This window comes from Cucurbita pepo, chromosome LG04 (genome assembly GCF_002806865.2).
Source record: "Cucurbita pepo subsp. pepo cultivar mu-cu-16 chromosome LG04, ASM280686v2, whole genome shotgun sequence".
NCBI lineage: Eukaryota > Viridiplantae > Streptophyta > Magnoliopsida > Cucurbitales > Cucurbitaceae > Cucurbita > Cucurbita pepo.
The window spans coordinates 5,986,357-6,010,700 of record NC_036641.1 but is presented as its reverse complement, the minus strand read 5'-3'; the positions used below and the strand labels follow the sequence as shown (position 1 = coordinate 6,010,700).

The 24,344-nt window shown below is 38.2% G+C and overlaps 3 protein-coding genes across 6 annotated transcripts in view; 1 reads left to right on the top strand and 2 right to left on the bottom strand.

The window, feature by feature from the left end:
- LOC111793937 overlaps positions 1-3,725 on the bottom strand; it is a 4,162-nt gene extending 437 nt beyond the window's left edge. The window contains exons 1-6 of one of the 2 annotated variants that reach the window (XM_023676019.1): positions 3,432-3,725; positions 1,638-1,969; positions 1,406-1,512; positions 1,187-1,319; positions 887-1,081; positions 8-331 (exon numbers count right to left, since the gene is read on the bottom strand). In XM_023676019.1, coding sequence (XP_023531787.1) covers positions 50-331; positions 887-1,081; positions 1,187-1,319; positions 1,406-1,512; positions 1,638-1,910 — 990 coding nt within the window. In that variant the 5' untranslated portion in view covers positions 1,911-1,969; positions 3,432-3,725 and the 3' untranslated portion in view covers positions 8-49. The remainder of the gene's footprint in view (positions 1-7; positions 332-886; positions 1,082-1,186; positions 1,320-1,405; positions 1,513-1,637; positions 1,970-3,431) is intronic. The other variant, XM_023676020.1, reaches the window with a different exon arrangement.
- A 3,968-nt stretch (positions 3,726-7,693) lies between these two features.
- On the top strand, positions 7,694-20,859 carry LOC111793845 (methyl-CpG-binding domain-containing protein 9-like). The gene is made up of 11 exons (XM_023675904.1): positions 7,694-8,398; positions 9,372-10,038; positions 10,177-11,286; positions 11,409-12,083; positions 13,025-13,330; positions 14,121-14,456; positions 15,299-15,397; positions 16,733-17,173; positions 17,441-17,651; positions 17,767-19,700; positions 19,935-20,859. Exons 1-11 carry the CDS (start codon positions 7,896-7,898, stop codon positions 20,238-20,240), a joined length of 6,588 nt encoding a protein of 2,195 aa, XP_023531672.1. The 5' UTR covers positions 7,694-7,895; the 3' UTR covers positions 20,241-20,859.
- A 795-nt stretch (positions 20,860-21,654) lies between these two features.
- Positions 21,655-23,824, bottom strand: LOC111793846 (homeobox-leucine zipper protein HAT5-like). 3 transcript variants are annotated; one of them, XM_023675908.1, is made up of 4 exons: positions 23,304-23,824; positions 22,650-22,807; positions 22,324-22,563; positions 21,655-22,224 (listed from the first exon to the last, which is right to left on the bottom strand). In XM_023675908.1, the coding sequence occupies exons 1-4, from the start codon at positions 23,395-23,397 to the stop codon at positions 21,853-21,855; spliced, it is 864 nt and encodes a 287-aa protein (XP_023531676.1). In that variant the 5' UTR covers positions 23,398-23,824; the 3' UTR covers positions 21,655-21,852. The 3 variants fall into 3 exon arrangements, with proteins under 3 accessions (XP_023531676.1, XP_023531673.1, XP_023531675.1); XM_023675905.1 differs by having other exon boundaries at positions 21,655-22,242; positions 23,304-23,823; XM_023675907.1 differs by having other exon boundaries at positions 21,655-22,242; positions 22,650-22,804; positions 23,304-23,823.
- Between the last annotated feature and the right edge of the window lie 520 nt (positions 23,825-24,344).

Genomic DNA, 24,344 nt, shown 5'->3' with positions numbered 1-24,344 from the left:
GGGGGGGTACATCATATTGAAGTTTCGATATTTTCATCATTACTAAGCTTCAAGAACTCGAGACAATACCTTCCCGAGAGACGTTCTTGACGCGAAGGACAGCTTGTGCACTTAAAGGGGAGAGCTTTGATTGACAAAAGTCTTCCCAAGAGCCTTTCTCTGGATCTTCAGGCGTTGTCGTTGGGAGGTCGGTGAACTTCTCGTACACAGATTGCAGCTCCACGAGGAGGATTCGAGCTGCCTCCCTAGACTCGGGAAGCTGGTCACTGAGCTGGGATGCTGCTGTTTGAATCAATTTGTCGATTCCATATGCTTTTATCCCTTCAACACCCTATCCATAAATATGTGTTATACAAGGGAGCAGAACAGATATGAAAGTTCCAGACATAGGGACAGTGGGAAATCAGACAATGAACAGAACAAGACAGAAAAACATTTAACAGTAAACATACAGCTGAGAAACATAGGAACAAACGTTTGACATATCAAAGGCATATACAATTTGTTTGCAATTACAAAACTATGTTCAATTTTAGACATTCTTTTTCCAGATATCCAAGATCAGGGCTTGAGAGATCTTGGGAGGAGATGTTGTTTCGCACAACAACGCAGACACTCAATTTAGATGAACACAAAGAACAGAAATATTGGCTAAAGTTTTATATTGACGGGCGAGAATATAGAAAAATACCGAAAGTATATTTTCAAAGCACGGTATATATATGGTTCAATTTACTATATATAGCTTTACCATATATAACCATCTACTATATATAACTATCTACAACAGATGCGTTCTCCGGGGGTAAGAGCCAAAACTTCATGAACATAGAAACATGACGAACAAACAAGGTTCATGCTACGAATGAAGAAGCAAAATCCTCACCAGTCGTGGAACACTTCGACAAAAGCACATTGAAGCCTTGGCTCGAATTCTCGGGTTTCTATTCTTAAGAAATGGTTCCAACTTTGGTAACAATAATGCAGGGGAAAACGAAGAAGTCATTGCTACCAGAGCTTTCTCGGCAGCTTCGCACACAAAACGTTTGTCTTGAGAAGACTTCAGAAGAAGCTGCAACAACTGCACTCCATTGAAGAAGTCATTCATAGCTCAGAAAAGAGATTTCCATTGAAGAAAAATGTAAGATAAAGAAGTTAAAACTCAAACAGTGCAAGTTACAGTTACCATGGGATCTAATGATTCAATCACTTCGTCGTTATAAGCAATGAAAATATCTGCAGATGTCATAAGGGCAGTTTTGCAGACAGCACTTCTAGGATTTTTCATTGATTTCACCAAAAGTGAGATCACGTCTCCCCTGCCACAAGAAAGTATAAGAAATACTACAATGAATCGAGTAAAAAAAGAAAAACCAAATGAATCGAGTCACTATTGACGACTTACAGCATATCGAGCATGTCTTCCCTGTGATATATTGCTAGTCTTCTTGTATTATTCAATGCTTCACAAACCGAAACCCAATCTTTTGAGCCTAATCCAGCTAAGAGTGTCTGTAGTTTCAAAACGAGTAAAGATGTAGTCCAGGTTAGGTATATAACGAATCCGAGCATGAATCATCAATGATGATCGACCCAACAACTAAATTTCAGCTAAACAAATCTAGTAATGTTAATACCTTAAGGCTTGACGAAACATCTTCTAAATCGGTCAAATTCTCAGATTCGATATATTCTACTTCCGAACTACCAACCTCGGCAACAGGGTTGCTACTTTCACCATTTACTAGAGGCCTGATAGAAGCAGAGCTTTTACTTTTCAGTTCTTCAATGTTCCCATTGGCAGTCTTTATACCTGTTCCTTGTTTACTAAGATCCTCTTTACAAGAGCTTTGGTTGTTCCCTTCCAGTCCAGGCATTGAGTTAAGGACCTTAAGAGCTTCCTCTGACATGGCTGTTGCGATATACGACGCAGAGGGGAAGTCTTTTAGAGTACGAAAAACATCAGAAGCTACATATCGAAAAGTAATTAGATTCAATGATATGTTCACTACCTTAGGAAATAAGTAAACTGTATGAAATTTACGTTTATAAAAAGACCAGATAACGAGCGATTTCATATTCTTTTCGTTACTTTTTCTCTTTCGGATAAGAATATGTGTAGCTATTTCCACTTATATCTTCAAATTGGTGCAATCTAAAAGAACATGTCGTACTTATAAACGTTTCCATGTTCGACAGAAGTAGAGGCTAAAAAGTTTCAACCCAGATAACAGAATCAAATCCTTGGAAGATCAAACAGGGAACTCTCTCTAGTGCACCCACATATGCAACTCGAATATGAAGCTCATAGCTTAAATCTAGGAAAAAATCTGTGAGATCCCACATCGATTGGAGAGAGGAACGAAGCATTCCTTATAAGGGTGTGGAAACATCTCTCTGTCAGACGTGTTTTAAAACCTTGAGAGGATGCACAGAAGAGAAAGCCGGGACAATATTTGCTAGCGGTGAAATTGGGTTGTTATAAATCATACTCCAATGAAATTTCAGGCTCTATGGTAATGATATTCACTAACGTCACTCAATCACTTGATCAACCATCAAAATCATTCTAACATAGCAACTCCTAAACGAAATCGAGAGTGCCCCCTGCCCACATCTGGAAGATATCTCTCTTTGCCATCACAATCTCACTCACAACAATCACTATCCCATCTCTGTGAGATCTCACATCGGTTGGAGAGGGGAACGAAGCATTCCTAATAAGGGTGTGGAAATCTCTCTCTAACAAACGCGTTTTAAAAACCTTGAGAGGAAGCCCGAAAGGAAAAGTCCAAAGAGGACAATATCTGCTAACGGTGTGCTTGGGCTGTTACAAATGGTATCAAAGCCAGACACTGAGCGGTGTGCCAGCGAGGACGCTAGGCTCCCAAGGGAGGTGGATTGTGAGATCCCACATCGGTTGGAGAGGGGAATGAAGCATTCCTCATAAGGGTGTGGAAACCTCTACCTAGCTGACCCATTTTAAAAATCTCGGAAAGCACAAAGAGGAAAATATCGACTAACAGTTGGGCGGTTGCAATCTCATTCATCAAAATCCACACAGATGCAAAACCAAACAACTGCAGCAATCGCCAGTGATCATAAACCAAAGTTGAAGTATGAACAAACCATAGAGAAAATCAGCAACACATCCAACTAAGATAACAAAACAAAGCTCCAAAATTGGTTACCACAACTAAAAACGAATAAGATCCAGAACCCCAAAATCAAAAACACCCAAAACCCTCAATTATAAACAACAAATTATAAAAAAGGGGCAAGATCTGAACCATGAACAGATCAAAAATCACAACCAAACAGTACCAAGTAAACATTTCAATTCAAATTCACATCAGATTCAAGGCCTCAAACTAGAAATCAAACAGAAACCCAGACGAAAAAAACAAGAAATCAAGTAGTTCGAGAAGTACCCAGAGAAAAATGATAGTAAATACGAAGTGGGTAATGGCGATCAAGAGAGGAAGTTGCTGCAAATGATGCGGCGGAAATGGAAGGAGTTAAGAAAGATCAATAACCGGCGAGAGAGTGTGAGTGACGGGAAATGAGAAGAAGAAGAAGAAGCGGAGGTTTTGGCCGGCAGAGGCAGAGGTAGTGCACGTGATGTGACCCCGCCTTCACCCATGGAAATCAATTTACTGTTTCCTTCCTATATTTGTGGATTCCGATCCTCTCCCTCCATTTCTCCTTATTTTTCTCACTCTACCACTTTTTTTTTTTTTTCCTTATCTCGTTTTCCCAACATTTAAATACATTTTAAAAAATGTCTAATCGGTCTCGGACCCAATACCGTTCATGTCTTATTAGTCATAAAATTTAATTTTATATCGGATAAATTTGTGAGTTACAAAAAGTTCGATAAAAAAAAATAGACTGAGTGCGTATACGAGTTGGGTTGAAAAAAATCTTTTAAACAAACTCGAAAATAGGTTGATGACCCGAGCATAGTTCATAACCCAACCTAAAAATAGAGGGTTAGGTTGGTTTTCGGGTTATTTTTTAAAATTATATTAATAACTAAAATATCATAAAATTTAAATATTAAATTTTTTTTTTTTTCCTTATCTCGTTTTCCCAACATTTAAATACATTTTAAAAAATGTCTAATCGGTCTCGGACCCAATACCGTTCATGTCTTATTAGTCATAAAATTTAATTTTATATCGGATAAATTTGTGAGTTACAAAAAGTTCGATAAAAAAAAATAGACTGAGTGCGTATACGAGTTGGGTTGAAAAAAATCTTTTAAACAAACTCGAAAATAGGTTGATGACCCGAGCATAGTTCATAACCCAACCTAAAAATAGAGGGTTAGGTTGGTTTTCGGGTTATTTTTTAAAATTATATTAATAACTAAAATATCATAAAATTTAAATATTAAACATTTACACGTCACAATGCATAACTAACATCGATTACAACCGTGTTAAATATTTTTAATTTTTTTAAACAGTAGGGTAGAGTTGGGTTGGGTTGGATCGAAAATTTTCAGGTTGGTTAGGTTGACTCGACCAAATAAATGTCAACCCAACAAACCAAACCTGGAATTTTCGACTTTCCAAAAATTCAATTCAACCAAAACTGGAAAAAAATATATCTAACATAACCCGACTTTCAGGTTGGTTGGTCAAGTTATTGGATCATGTGAACGCCTTTCAAAGACCTTTGAGATATTTCGTAAAAAAATTTTAAATACCGCACACATGAGTGAAAAGCGGAGTGTCCTATTTAAATATAAATTTCAATTTTAAAAAAATAAATAAATATCAAAATATTCAAATGAAGCATAGAATAGTTACTCCAATCCGGCACAATTATTCACAAGAAGGTGAATATGATTTATCATAGAACAGTAAAAAATTTCAGTTCTCTCAGAGTACTATTCGTTTAAATAATACTGACATGACAAACACTGAACAGAAGAGAGTATAGTATGTTCGATAAAATTTCTCCAAAATCAAGTCGGGAACCACGGGAATTTCTTGAATTAAAATAAGGCATGAAAATGTAATATTGTAGAATTTGGAGGCCTTGAAAATAAATTATTGTGGTTGAATCTTCGAGATTGGATATGATTCAACAACTCCACGTTACTTTATTTATTTATAATTCAATTTGTTGTTTTCGTATTTTTGCCCTGTTATGTATAGTCGTTAACTCCACGATTTTAAAACGTGTCTAATATGAAAAGGGTTTAGCCCTATTCCTATCAGATCTAGTCACTGGAAGGTGCGAGGCACTGATCGGAGTAGAGCTAGACTCTCTCCATAGTAGACACATTTTTAAATAGTGATGCTGACGATGATACGTAATGGGCCAAAACAGACAATATCTACCAGCGGTGGGCTTGAGCTGTTATAAATGGTATCAGAGTGCGACATTGAAGGGGTATGCCAACAAGGACGTTGGGCCTCCAGAGAGGGTAGATTGATCCTACATTAGTTAGAGAGGAGATCTTCCCTAGTAAACGCGTTTCAAAACTGTGAGGCTGACGATGATACGTAATAAGTCAAAACATACAATATCTACCCGCGGTGGGTTTGAGCTGTTATAAATGGTATCAGAGTCCGACACTGAGAGGGTATGCCAGCGAAGACGTTGAGCCTCCAAAGAAGGTAGATTGATCCTACATTAGTTAGAGAGGAGATCTTTCCTAGTAAACACGTTTCAAAATTGTGAGGCTGATGATGATACGTAATGGGTCAAATAGACAATATCTACCGACGGTGAGCTTGAGCTGTTATAAATGGTATCAGAGTCAGACACTGAAGAGGTATGCCAGCGAGGATGTTGAGCCTCCAAAGAGGGTAGATTGATCCTACATTAGTTAGAAAGGAGATCTTCCCTAGTAAACGCGTTTCAAAACTGTGAGGCTGACGATGATACGTAATAGGCCAAAACAGACAATATCTATCAGCGGTGGGCTTGAGCTGTTATAAATAGTATTCAGAGTCCGACATTGAGGGGGTATGCCAGCGAGGACGTTGAGCCTCCAAAGAGGGTAGACTGATCCTACATTAGTTAGAGAGGAGATCTTCCCTAGTAAACGCGTTTCAAAATTGTGAAACTGACGATGATACGTAACGGGCCAAAGCGGACAATATCTACTAGCAGTGGACTTGAACGAAAAACGAACAGGCACATTGAATTTGATTGATTGTGTTGGATTTTTGTTGGCCATTCCAAGCTTCATCTCTAATGGACCCATTGCCACAAATGGCCACTCTTTAAGTGTCGGTGCGAGCTGCCCATGTAGCTTATTTATGTTATTAATTAATGTGTATTATATTATATGGTTCTTTTTATTATTATTATTATATGTCTTATGTGCATGTGTTCGTTGTATTAATTTAAATTCATAGATGCCAACGCTATGTTCGTCTTTTTTAAGAATCTTGTCTCTTGGTTGCCTCACAAGGTTTTATTTATTACTTTCTTTAGATTTAATTTTCATATTTTCGATAGTTCTTAAACGACCCGTTTAGGTTATTTTAGTGTTTTCTTCATGATATGTAGCGGGAATGTGAGAGGACTGGTCGGACGAGTGTCTTTCTCAAGTAACCATGACCCAGTGTGTGAAGTGTCAATGTGAGCTCCCACATCGGTTGGAGATAGAAACGAAACATTCCTTATAAGATTGTGGAAATTTCTTTCTAATAGATGCGACTAACGACGATACGTAACGGGTCAAAGTGGACCTTATTTGTTAATGGTGGGCTTGAGTTGTTACAGACAATGATGATTTCGGCTCTCTCGTGCATGACTCGAACGTCTTGGCTTTGATCAACGATATGTGCTCTCTCTCATGCAACACTATTGTCAGCATCTTCTTCATTCTTCCCCTCTCTTCGTATGTTTGGAAGTCATTACGACCGTTATGGTTTATAACTAAGAGCTCGTGAATTGAGTCAATCCCATTTATAGAGTAGCTCTACCAATCAAAACTCATCTATTGTATCCGGTCGTTTCAATCAAATCTCCATTTTGGTACAACAAGAAAGTTTACGCCCTAGTGAGACTTGTGACCAGAAAGAGAGTCGGGACGGAGGAAGAGATAGAGGAGGCTGAGTCATTTGATAAAAATGGAAGGCTCTTCCCTATTAGAAGATGCCCGATAAAATAAAACAAAACAATGGACCTGCAATGTAACAGCCTAAACCTACCGCTAGTAGATATTGTTCGCTTTGACTTGTTACGTATCGCTATCAGTCTCACGATTTTAAAACGCGTATACTAAGGAGAGGTTTCCACACTCTTGTAAAAAATGTTTTGTTCTCCCCTACAACGGACGTGCGAGATAATAGTTATCAAATATATGTACTAGCTTAAGATAAAAGGATTAAATTTTAAAAATTTAAAATAATATGTATTAATTTTATAATTTAACATTTAAGGAAAAACATCCATTTCCAATTGGCGCCTAATCACCATGGGCAATTACGTCATTTTACAAGACACGTAGCGGTCTAGTTGCCGGAATACAAAGGCATTCAAGAGTGGCCTGCCGTACTCGCCAAGACGGCGAGGTAAAAACACGCGCCGTCGAAATGGCCGTCAGCGTCGACCACGGTAATTCACATTTACATTAGTAATTTTTTCCAGTAATTTTTTTTTTTTAACAGAAGGGTAAAACTGAAGAACCAGGGGTAAAAAGAAAAAAAGTCGGTCTCTTCGATACGGTCCGGTTCTGTTATTGGCCACAGTTTCTTCCGTTCCCCACATCTTCCATTTCTCAAACCAAAAACCAGAACGGAACCACCAAAACCCTCAAATCTCCGCCGTTGATTCCTGTCACATTCACCGGAATCTCTCACCTGAGCTATGGTACCTTCCTTCATCCTTTTCTTCACTCACTTCTCTTCTGAATCCCTTCTTGGATGATGGAACTCGCCGATTCCAGCGACGAACACCACCTCAAGGACCATCCCAACCCCATTGACTCCACCACCGGCCGCTCCGGTATCGGCATCGATCTCAACGAGATCCCTTCCCCTTCTTCTTTCTCTGAAAACCTATCGAATACTTTCGACGTCGTCCGTTCCTTCCATGACAACCCTCCGCCGCCTGATGGCGGCCCGGCTGATGTCCCTCGCGGGCTTCGTGGCTCCGTCTGTGGCTTGTGCGGTCAGCCGGAGGTGCACGGTCATGTGGTAGTGTGCGACGGATGCGAGCGGGGGTTTCATTTGGCTTGCGCCCGAATGCGGGGGGTTCAGGCGTTGAATTTCGAGGATTGGGTATGTGAGGACTGTTTTGGCAGCGGGGTGAAGAGTAAGCGGTGGCCGCTTGGGGTTAAGTCAAAGCAGCTGTTGGATATTAACGCTTCTCCGCCGAGTGATGGTGATGCTTGTGGCGAGGATGGTGAGGAATTGCCGGGTTTCAGGTATGGGGTTTTTTGTGGGTGAAATGGGGAAGAGAAGGTGTAGTTTCTTTTGGTTTTCGATTAGCTAACTGCTATCAGTTTTTGGAGCACTTTTTCTTTGGGGTTTCCACTCCACAAGAACTTTGAGTTGGAAAGTTTACATATTAGGGAAATTTAGTTGGTAGTCATTATCGTTTTGGGTGTTAAAATGTTGGAAGATTAGTGCTTCACACATAATACGATAGAATATGTCAGTGATTATAGATTGCAGGTTTAGTAAATCTCTTAGAAATAGTGACTGTAACACTCACATAAATCATATGTTTAGTTTTTATGCTCGGAGTTTGCTGGCTCACTCTGCTTCCATAATTATACAGCAAAGTACGTCCCATTAGCATGTTTCTGGGTCAAAGAATGTGTACTCAGATCCTGTTTAGCTAGTCTGCATGTGTTCTGGTAATGTTTTGTTTTTCCGTAGATGTTGTGAAGATGAGCTAAAGATGAGCTAATTTTAGGAAGAGCAAACTTTATATAGCAAGGGCTATGAATCTGAGCCATTTAATCCCAAACATCTTGACTGTGGGGAAATTAGTTAGTTATTTTCAAGTTACTCTGCCACGTCCAAGAGAAACTGTGAGCCAGTTAAATGTGGTTTCTTGTCCTATGATCTTTTCTGATGGGGATAAAATGAGCTGCGAAGCATAACGTATAGGTTTAGCCCATAATGTGTATTTGCATCGGCTGTTTGCTCATCTCACATAATTCACGATTTCATATCTCCATGTTAGTCTTCTACATTATGCATTGGAGGATGCCTTACTCTTATCTATGCAGTGGTAGTATGTGTTTCTCATCTATCTAATTTTGGAGATATGTATGTTTGGCAATTAGGATTGACTTTATCTCTTGAGATCAAACTAATATTTAGTAACGTGATTCATTAATTTTTTTGGGATAAGAAATTTACTTCCATTTTAATTTTTTCTTTTTCTAGAAAGCATGCTGCAGACGATAATTCTTTTCGTGGTACTTCCTTTTGCCCATCTGCGAAACATAGAAACCTGTTACATTTAGAGAATGGATATGGTCTTCAAAGAACTTCAGATATTGTGAAAAACAAAGTTAAAATGGGTTTAGAAGATATATTGCAGCAGACACAGGTCATGGGAAGAAGCTTAGATGTGGATTTGGGCTCTCCTTTAGGAAGTTGTAGGAGTGGTAGGGGCACATCAGTTAAATTGTCATCGCAAAATACTAGTGAAGTCTTCTTGCAGGCGCTTAGAGAGTTTGTTTCTGAGAGACATGGTGTGTTGGAGGAAGGATGGTGTGTAGAGATTAAACAGTCAGTCGACAGCTGTGAACTTTATGCTATTTACCAAGCACCTGATGGGAAGACTTTTAGTTCAGTCTATGAAGTTGCTTGTCATCTTGGGTTGTTGTCTTCTATGCAACCCAAAGCAAGAAGACAAGGTTCATTACCTTTTTCTGGAAAGTCTTATATACCAAAAAGAAGAAAGCCTACCAAGTCCTCGGTTGCCAATGGGTCTGTTGATAACAACGGAAGTTTGATTAATGATCGATGTAAGGGGTTCTTGTGTGACCGTCAAAGCCCGTCTGTTGTTGTGGAAGAGAATGGAGGTTCCATTTCATCACACTGTTACGTATGTGTTCTAGTAATTTATGTTTATTCTTTATGCATCTCTAACCTTTCCCTATATTGCCTGTGTACTGATTCTGTCATTAAATGAATCATTTATTGCTATTTTCCTTGCTGATTTTTGGCCTGTTTTACTGCATAGAAAGGGTTTCCTCTTCAGTTTGAAGACTTCTTTGTTCTTTCTGTGGGAGAAATTGATGTACGACAGTCATATCATGATGTTACCCGGGTTTATCCAATAGGTTTTCGATCTTGTTGGCATGACAAAGTTACTGGTTCTCTTTTTATTAATGAAGTGCTAGATGGCGGTGATTCTGGACCCCTTTTTAAGGTTAGGAGGTGTGCGTGCTCTGCGTTTCCAATTCCAGTGGGATCAACTGTTCTCTCCAGGGGAAAAAGTGAGTATTTTTCTGTTGAGCAAAATGAAGAAGATGGGTTGACTAATAATGGAAGCGATGAGAACTTACCGATGATTCTCTCAGACCTTTATCCACCGAATGAAGATGATATTTTGTCTTGTCTTGGTATTTGTTCTGATGGAGCTTTTAATGTTCAGATGCAAAATGGACAGCATAATGAAGCAAGTTCCATTGGAAAGTCTGGAAACCTCTCAAATTATATGTATTTGAGAGATGAAATTGGTGAGATTTCAGTTGAAGATACTTCATCATCGGCAGCATGGAAACGGATGTCACATGATTTGATTAAAGCATGCTCTGAGTTATGCAACCAGAAAAGTACTATCAAATTCTGCTGTGATCACGTGGGCGATGAACAGAGTTTTCTTGGCCATTGTAGAATTAGTGTCAATAGTGATCTGAACTCTAGATTAGCAAAATTTTGTGGTTTTCCAAGTTTTACCCTCATCCGATCTGTGGTTGATGTTGAGAACGAGCTCTGTAGTTTGCCTGATGAACTTGAAAAGTGGCTGGACCAGGATAGATTTGGGTTAGACATGGAATTTGTGCAAGAAATACTTGAAAACATTCCACAAATTCAATCCTGTTCAAGATATCAGTTTGTAAATAAGAGAATAGATGGTATGACTTTGCCAACAGTTGAAAATGGTGTCTTAGAGGTTCAGAAATTTGATGGAGAAGAATGTAAAGAAGATGAGCCACTGAGTTTTCTGTTTAGAAGATGGAAAAAAGGCAAGTTAGTTAGTGATGGCAACGCCAATGACAAGAATCCTCCTCCTGGGAAGCTTTTGTGCATGCATATTCCTCCTGAACTTACTGGCGATGTTTACCAGGTATATGCTGGAAATTTTTTTATTTGAGATAATGTAAGTTTTTTTTTTTTTAATTTTTTAGTTTGGACATATAATCTCATTTCCTTGGTATGAAACCTTTAGTTGTTATCTTATTGACCCAGGTTTGGGATTTCTTTTCTCGTTTTCATGAGAACTTGGGTCTTGAAGAGGCCTTGTCTCTTGAGGAACTCGAGGAAGATCTTTTCAATCTGCGGGGTGGTGGGGATAATATTCTCCAAAATGCTGAGAGTGAATTTGAGAAAGACCAGTTGATAAACTCTCGTACCACCGAGTGCTCAAATGGCCGAGTACCCTCAAAATTGAATGCTAATGGAGATCTACATGCATTTATACAAATGGAAACAAGGGTGATGAATGAGGTATCTGAAGGTAAACTAGCTACCTCAGCAGACAGCAGGTGCATGGGTGCAGCTTTAACAAAAGCTCACACTTCTCTGTTAAGAGTGCTAATTACGGAGCTTCAATCCAAGGTAGCTGCTCTTGTGGATCCAAATTTTGATTCTGGAGAGTCAAAACCAAAACGAGGAAGGAAAAAGGATGTGGATAGTGCAACTTCTATTAGGAAAACGAAACTGAATTTGCTCCCTCTCAATGAACTAACATGGCCAGAATTAGCCCGCCGATACATCTTGGCTGTCTTATCCATGGATGGTAATCTTGAGTCAGCTGAAGTAACTGCTCGTGAAAGTGGAAGAGTATTTCGATGTCTACAAGGTGACGGTGGTGTGCTTTGTGGCTCTCTCACGGGAGTGGCTGGGATGGAGGCAGATGCATTTGTAAGACAGCTTTTAGTTCTTTTAAATCTTTTATTGAGCATGTAGACTCACATCTGCGCCATCCTTTATTTCCAGTTTTTATTTATGCTTAACTATGGTACCCAATGCTGATTTTCTCTTCTGAAATTCACCACACTTTTAATTTGTAAGGAAAGATGATACATGTAGTCTCACCACGACAGCACTATGGTTTGTATTTGATGAGGAGTCTGATTATATTTCTTAAATTGAAAGAAAGTCCAGAAGTCACACGATTGCCATTTTAAGCTTCTATGTTGGGTAGGTATTTTAAGGAGTTATCATGGGCAAGGGCATAGTTAGGCTGATATTTGAAAGTCTTGGCTTCCTTAGGTAACAATGCTAAAAACTTAATTTTCATTTTGAATTGGGTATGAGGTTAGTGTTGAGGATTTTTATTTGGCAGGGAAAATGTTTTCTATGTTTGTTATTATATACTGGATACATATTCTTATGAGATGAAGGGATGTTGTGCGAGTTCACTGATAGTAATAACTTTGAAGTGTATAATTAGTTGGAAGGCAGCGGCCACATGAATTATATTTTCCTTGAATTCCACTGGAGCAGTCTGGTCTGAAAATTTAGTTTGAGGCTGCACTTAATGAAGCTCAAAATTTAGGATTTTGTTTTCAAAATTATAAATCTTTTCCTTCTAAGAAAGTATGTTTACTGTCCTGTCTTACCTGTCTGCAAAGTTGGTGGGTGGGTGGGGTTCATCTTCGTACATTAAAACTAAGATGGACAACATTTTCAACATCTAACTACTTTGCTGTGATCATGTTAATTTCTAGCAGTATGTTGTCTTGAACCATTGGCATGTATATTTTCCCTCGTCAAGGAGTTCTTTTGTTTCTACATGTTAGACTAATTCTCACTCCTGATCTATTCTTTTTTTGGTTCACACTAATAATTGTTATTTCCAGCTTCTGGCTGAGGCTACAAACCAAATATATGGATCGTTAAATAGAGAAAAGCATGTTATTACATTAGAAGAGGAAGACTCTGATGCCACCGGTGGTTGTGAGAAGGTGCTGGCGACTGATGGTAAGATGCCAGAGTGGGCACAAGTGCTAGAACCTGTTAGAAAGTTACCTACAAATGTGGGGACTAGAATTAGGAAGTGTGTTTATGATGCTTTGGAGAGGGATCCACCAGAATGGGCAAAAAAGATATTGCAACATTCAATTAGTAAGGAAGTTTACAAGGGCAATGCATCAGGACCTACAAAGGTGCCATTTTATTTATTCTCTGCCTTTTTTTTATATCTTTTAAACTTCGATTGGATAAGAAGATTTTCATTAATTAATGAATAGACTATTTTATAACTATTTGGTTTATGAATTTTTAATAAGAAAAATTAGTTAATGAATAGAAACAAAAGTTCTTAAAAGAAAACTTCCGTTGAGTGACAAAAACTAAAATAACCTTGTCAATTATTTATTCAATTTTTATTTTTATTTTTATTTTTAAGATGAAAGAATGTACAACCGTATAAAAAAAGGCCTTAGGAGTTCCAAACTACCAACCTAGAAAGCCCCCAATAACGTCAAATACCCTCAATAACGTCAAAAACAGCTTCGGGAGGGTTGAAGATGAAGGATATAATACTAAAATTGAATACCGAGCTGAATAAGTCGTTTCCAAAACACCAGAGCGAGTAAGCCAAGTCGAGGCGTATGAAGCTGAAGGGAGGGCGCATGCGGGTTGTGCATTAGGAAACAGATAATTTGTGTTTACATAATAATATGCCAGTGTTTGCTGTTTACATAATCTGGAAAGATTCAAACAGATAATTTGTGTATATGCCATTGTATACTTTTTCATCTTTCTCAGTAATAGCTCAAATTATTATTAGAAAACAGATAATCCGTGGAAAACATTCTTGCGGCTCTTTTTCTTTTACTTCAGGAATTTGTCGTTCTTTGTTGAATGTAGTCCACTTCTTTTCAAATTTATTTGTACTTTTTCGTTATTTTGTTCGTTTGTAATTTTCTTTGTATGCTTGTTTCTGTTCTACAGAAAGCTGTTCTTTCATTACTATCAGATATATGTGGTGATGGCTTGCCTCAAAATGTTGAAAAACGAAGCAAGAGGAGAACTACTATTTCGTTATCAGATATTGTGATGAAGCAATGTCGAATTGTATTACGCCGTGCTGCTGCTGCAGATGATGAAAAAGTCTTCTGCAACTTGCTTGGCAGGAAATTGATGGCTTTAAGTGATAATGATGATGAAGGGCTTCTTGGGCCACCAGCCATGGTTTCTAGGCCGTTGGACTTCCGGACTATTGATTTGAGATTGGCTTCTGGGTCTTATGGTGGATCACATGAAGCGTTTCTTGAGGATGTTCAGGAGGTTTGTTTTGTTCTTTAATCAGAAACTGTTGTATTAGTGTCCTGTTGCATATCTTTGCCTACATTTCATGTTGCTTCGTAATATACTTTATAATTTATGATGAATGCCAAAGAAAAACAATCATATAGCAATGGATTTGTACAAGGTTGACAAGAAATTTGTCCGTGTGTACCCACTTATTTAGAAGAAAAACCATTGATAATAATAGCCTTCAGTCCACCTTTTTTAACAGATAAATCAAGGTCAAATATTTCTAATGTATGCCTGATGGAATTCCAAGCGTTCCAAATTCCATGACAAGGGAACATATTATGTGCAGATATGTTCATTGTGTACGAACATTTTCATACATGTATTATGAAGTAGGATGGTGTAGATTTATTTTCTTATCAATTAATTTCTCACCATGAAAATTTCATGGGATAAATATATATATTCTCTTTTGTTAAGGATTTATGGTTTCAGTAAAGATAGGAGGTGATGAAATTTAGGTCAACTTTTGTGGGTGAGTTTATGTATGATTAAAATAAAAAGAATTGTGTGCGTGAGACTTTAAAAGTGTATTCCAGAGGAGAAGTTGTCGAGTGGCAATGAAACAGGCTCCTGCTTGTTTGTAGGACTTAGGAGCATTGATAAACGATCTTGTGATTTAAGCCATGTATAGATGCTGTAGTATATGGTTCTTTGTCATAGAAATAATGTACACCATTTTTTTGTAATAAGAAACAAGTATTATAAACACAATACAGATTGCACACCCGTTTTTATTCCTTTGGCTTGTGGCTTTAGCTCACTCCTATCTAAGAAGTTTATTGGTATTGATGGTTGATATCCTCTTGCAGCTCTGGAACAACCTGCGCTATGCTTATGGTGATCAGCCTGATTTGGTTGAGTTAGTTGAGACATTATCCGGGAATTTTGAGACTCTGTATGAAAATGAGGTATGACAGCCTTTTGTTCTCACTTTTTTCCTCTCTTCACAATTTCAACGTGTTTATATTTCTACAGTGGTGTACCAGTAGTTGCGATGCATAAGATGTCTGTTTACCACTTTTTTCATGATTGGAAGAACGTGCAGCCCAATGTTTTAACGCTAGACTTCAATTTTTTATTTAAAAACCTTTGATTTTCTTATATTTATTTCGAAGGAATATTTTGCTGGGCATGAATAAAAATCTTCGAGGAAAACATTTATTCTTTTGCCATCTCTCAAGCCAAAGAGATCGCCAAAATACTCCTGTTGGCAAAAAAAAAACAGAGAAGCTACAAAGACTTCTTAGCCAGAAAAATTGTAGAGGCCTGGAAACATATTATGTATACATGACATGAGGTCTGAAATTAAATTATTTTGTTTCTTATATATGGCTGTTAGATAGGATGTACTACTTGGGGGTTGGGAAAAACCATAAGAAATGCAGAACTTCCTGAACCTGAATTTTGACATTCTACCGTAACAAAGAGAACAATTTAGTTTGCCTCTAAACCATGGGTCTTCGCAAACGTACAAAACTTTGGCTTCAGTGATCCACGAGGGAGTCTTGATCATATTGCTTCCTTGAAATTGTGCTGAAGAGCCTATTCTTTTGACGAAGTTCAAGCTTTGCCAGCCCCTTCTCATCAGTGGACTTTTGATGCTTATGGTGTAGTGCTCTGCTTGTTTGATAAATGGCACCTTTCTATCTCTGTTCTCCTAGAGAGACGAGCGATGTTCTCCTTTTAATGTTACTCATCCATAATCCTTTTGAAGTCAAGGGCAAGCTCATGATTATCCAAGTTATTAACAAGGCTGTTCTTCCGCTTTGTCAGTCACTCCTCTCCACAGAACTTCCTCATGTCTTATCTAAAGTTAGAGCTCTCTTCAAAGGACATATGGAGTGAGATGTAGATATGATTTCTTGCATGAGAATCAACATACTGCCTTGGGGTAGTTCTTTATTTTAACTTTTTCAGTTTTACCTCCACTTTTTCAACAACCAAATCCTGGGAGAAGCTTTTCCTTCCTTTTTTTTTTTCTTCTCATTTTGTGTTAGTCTCCAATATGTTTGTTGGCAGTTTATAATGGTTTTGGCAGATTAAGGGTTTTATGAATGCATTTCATAGATGAACACATGATCTGAAGCCAGTATTCTGTCATTCTTTCTTTTGTATATGCACATGTACTGATGACAAACTTTTGACACTCGACAGATGACACTCGTCACATTGAAAACTACGATGTTGCCCTTGTCCCTTTTCTATTGCTCTCTTTGATGATAAGACTAAAACTTTTCTTGCAGGTTGTACCTCTTATTGAAAAACTTCAGGAGTTCTCCAAGCTCGAATCTCTGAGTGCAGAAATGAAAGCGGAAGTAGATAGCTTTCTTGTGTCCTTGAAGGAGATTCCAAAAGCCCCTTGGGATGAGGGAGTCTGTAAAGTGTGTGGCATTGATAAAGATGATGACAGTGTCCTTCTATGTGATACATGTGATGCTGAGTATCATACATATTGTTTGAATCCTCCTCTTGCCAGGATTCCTGAAGGGAACTGGTACTGTCCCTCTTGTGTAATGGGAACACGTATGATTGACGATCCATCTGAGCATACCAAGAACTACATTTTTAACCTGCACAAAGGCAAAAAATTCAGAGGAGAAGTTACTCGTGATTTTCTGGATAAACTTGCCAATCTAGCAGCTGCACTGGAAGAGAAGGAGTATTGGGAATTCAGTGTGGACGAGGTTTGTTATTTGCTGAGTCTTGGATTATTTCTCATTATGTGTGTGGACATGGGCTTATAATTTTCCTCCTACATTATTTTATTGATTCTTGCTAATTATGAACAGTGATTTTCTTGTGCACTTCTATCGAAATTGTTAAGGTTCTAATGCATGCGGCCATTTTTACTATGCTTCAATTCAATTTCCACACAAGTTTATGGAATAATCAGGTGGGTGGTTTTCATTTCATGGCTCATTAACTTAAGGATATATTTCTTCTGGGTGCAGAGATTATTCTTGCTCAAATATCTATGTGATGAGTTGGTTAGCTCTTCCTTAATTCGACAACATCTTGAGCAGTGTGTAGAGGCATCAGCAGAGTTGCAGCAAAAATTACGTTCGTGTTTTGCAGAGTGGAAAAATCTCAAGTCAAGGGAAGAAGTTGTGGCAGCGAAAGCTGCAAAGCTTGATACAACTATGCATAGTGCAGTTCGAGAAGGTAGGCTAAAGGATGGGCCTGCTAGCATGCCTGCTAATTACATTAAATGTCTTCACTCCAGAAATTTTTTTGGATTGGTCTAACCATTTTAATTTGTTATCTGATGATGTTTCAGGACAGGGTAGTTGTGATGGAGCTAGGCTTGGTGTTCCTGATCAATGTTCATCTCTAACAAGCTTAGAGAATAAGTGTCTCAACCATGCAGGTTTTCAAGAGCAAACGAACAGTGGCCATGATGTTATTGATAACAATGATGTAGGTGGCAACATTCTATCCAATTCATGTTCTCGGAACAGTGGCAAACCCATAAAACCCTATGAGCCACCATTGTCCAGTACTTTGCCACAAGAAGTTGATGGTTCTGACCAAAGTAATATGGAGACCGAAATTGCTATTCTACCATCCACAAAGCAACATTGCACACCTTCTGATGCTAATGGATTGCCGGTAGCTTCACAAGTTCCACCTTCGAATGAATCACAAGCCTATCATAATGAGTTGGATAGTATTAAGGACATATCACAGCTACAGGATTCTATTGCAAGTATAGAGTTGGAGCTTCTAAAGGTATCGGTACGGAGGGAGTTCTTGGGAAGTGATTCTGCTGGACGATTGTATTGGGCTTCGGTCATGTCAAATGGGCAGCCGCAAATCATTGCTAGTGGGAGTTTGGTACAGATTGGAAGTGAATCTAGAGACCAAGTTGGTAAGGGTGTCGTGTTTAAGAATTTTACTTCAACAAGCAGTGGTCACTGTTCAAGTTTTGATGGGTCGAACATATATTCCTCATTGCTTCATCTGCGAAAGGATTCTATTGAAAATTCCCCATGGGTTTCTTATCAAACAGAGGCGAGCATACTAGAACTCATTGATTGGCTGAATGATAATGATCCTAAAGAAAGGGAGCTAAAGGAATCTATTTTACAATGGCATAAACCTAGACTTCAAATGCCTTCACGATCGATTAATCGAAGTCCTGAAGAACAGTTAAAAGATTCATCATCAAGCTCGGATGTTGAAAAACTTGAATGTTCTAGTTTTCTTGTTACCAGGGCATCTGCTGTATTGGAAAGTAAGTATGGTCCCTTCCTTGAGTTTGAAAAGCCTGACAACTTCAATAGATGGCCAGACGAGACCAGGCTAGCTGAAGATGAGAAAATGTTCAGGTGTGTATGCTTGGAACCTGTCTGGTCATCTAGGCACCATTGTCTCTCTTGTCATAAAAGCTTTCTAACTGATGTTGAACTTAAGGAGCATGACGATGGAAAGTGTAGTTTACACACTGCCTCATGTGATAGTGTCAAGGAAGCTGGCAACTCTTTAACAAGTAAAGGCAATATGAAATTTGAGAGCAATCGGGAGGGGAGCTCAAGCATGACCATATCAGAAACTTCTAAGAGAGGGTATTTTAACCATAGCACGGGGTTAATTAAATTTCAGGATGATGGTATGATGTGCCCATATGACTTTGAACTAATCTGTTCTAAGTTTTCGACAAAGGATTCAAACAAGGATGCTGTTAAGGAGATTGGACTTATTAGTTCGAATGGGGTTCCTTCATTTGTATCATCTGTGTCACCATATATTATGGAATCAACATTAAGTGCAATTGATCTCAAGAAAGATTCTGGTTCTCCTGAAGATGGGACCTTGCATTCTGAAAGGCTGGCTTCACTAGGAAATGTTGGTCTGGAAAATGGTTGCCTTCAAAATTCTTCTCCTGATAATTCAAATCAAAGGGCTGCTGGAAATGAAATCAGTGCATTGAAAACGAAAAGACTAGCATTAGGATGCCCCGAACCAAAAAGTAAAAAAGTTTGCGTGGATAACCGTTTTTCAGAGTTCGGTATTGGTAGATTCTATATTATCCCACACTCATCCCGTAGGCCATTAGTTGGCAGAATATTGCAAGTTGTAAGAGGGCTGAAAATGAATTTGCTTGACATGGATGCTGCACTTCCTGATGAAGCTCTAAGACCTTCAAAGTTACATATTGAAAGGAGATGGGCCTGGCGTGCATTTGTGAAATCTGCAGGAACAATTTTTGAGGTTAGCATTCCTTAATTCAATTACTAAGTTTGGGTACTTCAAATATCATTATGTGATTTGTGGATCATGATTTTTGTTGCACGTGCTTCTATTTCTTACTATCTTGTCGTCATAGTTGTGATGATCATCGTCATATTAATTTGCGAGACATTTTGGTTAAGTTTGAAGCAATGAGTAACGTCTTGGTTCTTGAATTTCGTGTGGGGGCGCTTAATACTTTATTCATTTCTCCAGATAGTACAAGCAACAATTGCATTAGAGGACATGATAAGAACAGAATACTTGAAGAATGAATGGTGGTACTGGTCGTCTCTCTCTGCTGCTGCCAAAATTTCCACCGTAACTTCTCTTGCACTCCGCATATTCTCTCTTGATGCTGCTATTATATACGAGAAGATATTGCCTAATCAAGAACCAAATGAATATTTGGACCCAAACAATATTCCAGAACAGAAGCTGGCTGGTGTGGATTTAACAGAAAGGCCCAGGGCAAGCAGCCGGAGATCTGGCAAGAAAAGAAAGGAACCAGAGGGACAATAATCTAGGACTCTCATGATTTAACTCCTGACAAACTCAATCCACAGGTTTATGCCAGTGGTTATGGTGGTGGTAGAGGTCTTGTATTTAGAAGACAACTACCTTCAATTCGTTCTCTGTGGTTTATATCGTGCCATTGCTCCTCGATAAATTTGGAGTTCTTTTTGAACTCGCTGCTGCAACCATTGCGCCCCTGCTGCTGACAGCTCGATTGTACATAGACATAACTCATAGTTTATGATACACTGTTCAGAATCCATAAACTATAAGTGCTTTGTTCATAAAGACTTCTCGAGGCTCCAACTCTAATCGATAATATGGCCCCTTGGCGCAATTTTGGACTGAATTGCTGGAGTTCTTTTTAATAAATGATGTCTATTCTTGAAGAGAGGCCCATTTAGAAGGATGCCGTCCTTAAAGAGCAAGATCCATTCACTTTATGTATAAATAGAAAAGGAGAAGGGAATTCTAGAACAAGATTTGAAGCTCAGTTGTATATCTAATTCTTTACATTTCTTTCCCAGCCCTCTGTTCATTTTCATCCCTACCAGGTACTTGTAGATGTCTGACCATCATTCACCGAATGGGAGGAAAACTCGTACTGTTTTAACCCGTCTGCAAATAGCTTGCATAGTCGTAACTAAGTTCTCATACTCGAATCTCGGTTCTGCAGCCGTTGCCATTGAAGGTATCAGTATCAACATTGGTTAAATTTGACCTTTGTCTTGTCTTCCTAGGTGCTTGACGTGCAATGACATGTTTGAGGCCTTCCTCAATCATTGTATTAGATAGGTAAGTAAGTAGTATGGCCTGGATTTAAATAGTCTTGAATATTTGTGCTTATAGCTATATCAAAGGTAGTTCCACAGCTTTTTCTATCTCTCATTGTTTTGGATGATCCAATTTCCTTCGACCTTTTAAGAATTCACTTGGTATGGTTGCTCTCGACTCTTATATGTTACGTGTATCTAGTGTATCATTGTTATTGTCTGTAATGGTTACTAATCCTCTTGTTGTCAGGAATTCAGTCTTCTTGTCATTACACGCAAACCGGAATGATCGTATTGGAACGTTCGTCCCGATATTTGCTAGGTTTTTTGCATAGCAATTCAAAAATATGCTTTGGTTTTCACCGTCTTCAATCTAAGGTAAGGTGTATCCTTGTAATGTTTTAGGAGTTTTTAGTTCTTGAAATACTTATTCAAACACTTTTAGATGTGATGTTTTCTTCGGGTTCTCAAACGAACTGTTTGAATGATTAGGTTATATTTTCTTTGAACTTAGCTTTAAAAACTTCAAAGATTTAGGTTATATTTTCTTTGAACTTGCTTTAAAAACTCCAAAGATTCTCCAATAAACGTTACGTTGTGCATGTACATCATGCATGTAGTAACGATCCTAAAGTGAGTCTCTGGTCGGATCGTTACAACAACTTACAATTTCTATTTGGTGATGAATTGAAAACACAGGCATCCAGAGTCTATACGTCTATGACATTTTAGTGTCAAGTAGACGTTTCTACCTAAACTTTATTCATTACAAACAAGTAAATATGAACTTTAGAACATTTTGTATAAGCATCATCAAGCTGTAACAAGTTGAAGAACATTCATTCCTAAGGCCATGCCCACCAAGCTGGAGGCCCTCCCTCCTGGTTCTGTTGGTTTGTTTCTGCAAACATATCTGAGAACAAGTAATTGCTATTATCATTCCTGTCATCATGTTCCATTTGCAGCCCAGGAGGTAGAGGCGCACGTTGTGGATACTCGTTACTCAGGAAGTAAGAATCGCCGCTGTCGATGAGTTGTAGACAATTATCGTCAATCACTGCACTGCTATCGCTCCCTGAACTGAGACGATCTTCAGCCTTTCTCCCGGAGCCACCGGAGTGTGGGGCGGAGACATGGGCAGTGTCTGCTCGAAGAGGCTCCGAAGTCGTACGTGGAATTGGTGCTTCTCCTCCATCAAGCTCTTTAGCTACACATTTCTCAGTTAAGGAAGCCACCTGAAAGTACCATAGTTTGAATTTGCTGTTCTGTTTCTGAAATTTCTGAAATTTCTATATTGATACTTCTTTTCATCTTACCTCAGATTTAAGCACGGCATTCTCTTTGATAATGGAGTCATAGTTTGACATAAGCAAATCATATGAAGCTTTAAGAACATCATAGTCCCTTTCGAGCTGCTTCGTCTTCCACCGCGCACGGCGGTTCTGGAACCACACGGCCACCTGCCTTGGCTGCAGCCCCAGCTTCTTGGCTAGTTGGGACTTCCTCTCTGGCTCCAGTTTGTTCTCTTCCTCAAAACTCTTCTCCAGCATTTGAACCTTCACAACAGTTATCCACAACTTCAATTTTAGTCCACACAAAGAGTGAGACATAGCAACAAGTAATAAAGGCGAAGGTAAAAAACCTGCTCGTTGGCCAAGCGGCGCTTCTTCTCGGGGTAAAGCTCGTCGTAATATTCATCGTCGTAAAGATCATCTGGGGATCTGAAAAATGGTCTCCCATTTGGACTCTCTTGCATGCTCATGCTCATGTTCATGCTCATGCTCATCATTGTTCTTCCTTCTTAATTGTTCATCATAAAATTAGAAAAACAAATCAATTTTATTTAATTGTTGAGGGATCCATAGTAAATTCNTTTTTTTTTTTTTTTTTTTTTTTTTTTTTTTTTTTTTTTTTTTTTTTTTTTTTTTGTTCAATGATTTTCTGAAGAGGAGCTTCTAGGTCAAACACTCTCCTTTGCAGAATAGTGTTTTTTAATGGATAAATTTAATTTTTTCAAAATTTTGGGTGAAAATTATTTCAGCCAAATTTATTTAAAATTTTGACATTATTTCAAACAAAATAATTTTCTTTTTCATCTATCTAATGAACAAAGGGGATATACAAAATGTTTATTAAATAATTCAATGAACGAATATAATTTTTTCGAAATTTTTTTGATGTAATAACAAGAATCATTTATATATATATATATATATATAGGAAATGGGTCTTCTAAAATAAAAACTTCAAAAAAGAAATAAAAAATAAAAATAAGGAGGTCGGGAGAGAAATTGACCTCGCAGAAAACGATCGCCACCACCGGCTCCGCCAAGGCAAAGCATGTTGCCGCCGCAAGCAGGGGGATTGAACAAGAACCGGCCGGATTCCATTTAAATTTCGTCCAATTCCGGCGGTGTAGAAGTGGAAGTTGTACGGAATTTGAAATTTGATGATTTAGTACTAACCTAAATGTTAAACACGAACAGAACAGTAATCTCGAAACAAGAAAGAACGAGATTGTCACGATCGCTTATGGCGGAAGAAGCTGGTAGTCCAGAGTAACCTAGCGGAAATCTCTAACTGAATCGCGAAAAATCCCACCATGCCTTCTAATTTTCAATCCCTTTTTCACAGATGCTGATGACGATCGTAATCGGACATAGGAGAGTTCCGATGAAAGGAAATTAAACCGGAAAGAGGAAACAGAGGCGACCGGAGATTCGAGTTCCGGCGAGACGAGACGACGGCGCGACTCCGTTCTTTTCCCCCAAATCGATCGCTTTCCAGGTGCTTTCTCGCTACCTAAAAGTTGAATTCAAGAGCTTCAACACCTATTTATAGCAAGGGATCATTGAAATTACCAAAATGCCCCGACCTTTGTTCACACCATAGCGTTACATACATATATTTATTTTATTTTTATTTAATTTCATGATTATTTCTTTTATTAATATTTATTCCAATTATTTTGAAAGTAATTTGTATTTTACGAATAAATATTTTATTTTTATCAAAAATAAAAAATTTAAATAAATGCAACTCACAACTAACCCAACCTAAAAAAAAATTATGATTGGTTTGGGTTCGGTTCGGTTTAAATTAAAAATTTTATAACGAACCTATGGGTTAGGTCTAAAAAAATGTTTCAGTCCGATCAAACCCACGAAACCCTTTTAAATTTACGAGTAATTATAAATTAAATTTTTATTGAAATAAAAAATAGAATATATAAGAAGTGGACGCTTCATTTTTATTTTAAAAAATGTTTTCTTTTTGGACAGTTGACTTTACAAAAAGGATTTGATCTAGACCGTTGGATGAGAAAGAGTCAATGAGA

Bases quoted from the DNA above. Each gene is read 5' to 3' on its own strand.
- LOC111793845 (XM_023675904.1), top strand. From the start codon at position 7,896: ATGATGGAACTCGCCGATTCCAGCGACGAACACCACCTCAAGGACCAT. The intron at 10,039-10,176 runs GTATGTGTTCTA...TTTACTGCATAG, and splicing joins CCATTTCATCACACTGTTAC to AAAGGGTTTCCTCTTCAGTT. The intron at 13,331-14,120 runs GTGCCATTTTAT...TCTGTTCTACAG, and splicing joins ATGCATCAGGACCTACAAAG to AAAGCTGTTCTTTCATTACT.
- LOC111793846 (XM_023675905.1), bottom strand. From the start codon at position 23,397: ATGGAATCCGGCCGGTTCTTGTTCAATCCCCCTGCTTGCGGCGGCAAC. The intron at 22,808-23,303 runs GTCAATTTCTCT...TGAACAATTAAG, and splicing joins TGGCGATCGTTTTCTGCGAG to AAGGAAGAACAATGATGAGC. The intron at 22,243-22,323 runs GTAAGATGAAAA...TGGTACTTTCAG, and splicing joins ATGCCGTGCTTAAATCTGAG to GTGGCTTCCTTAACTGAGAA.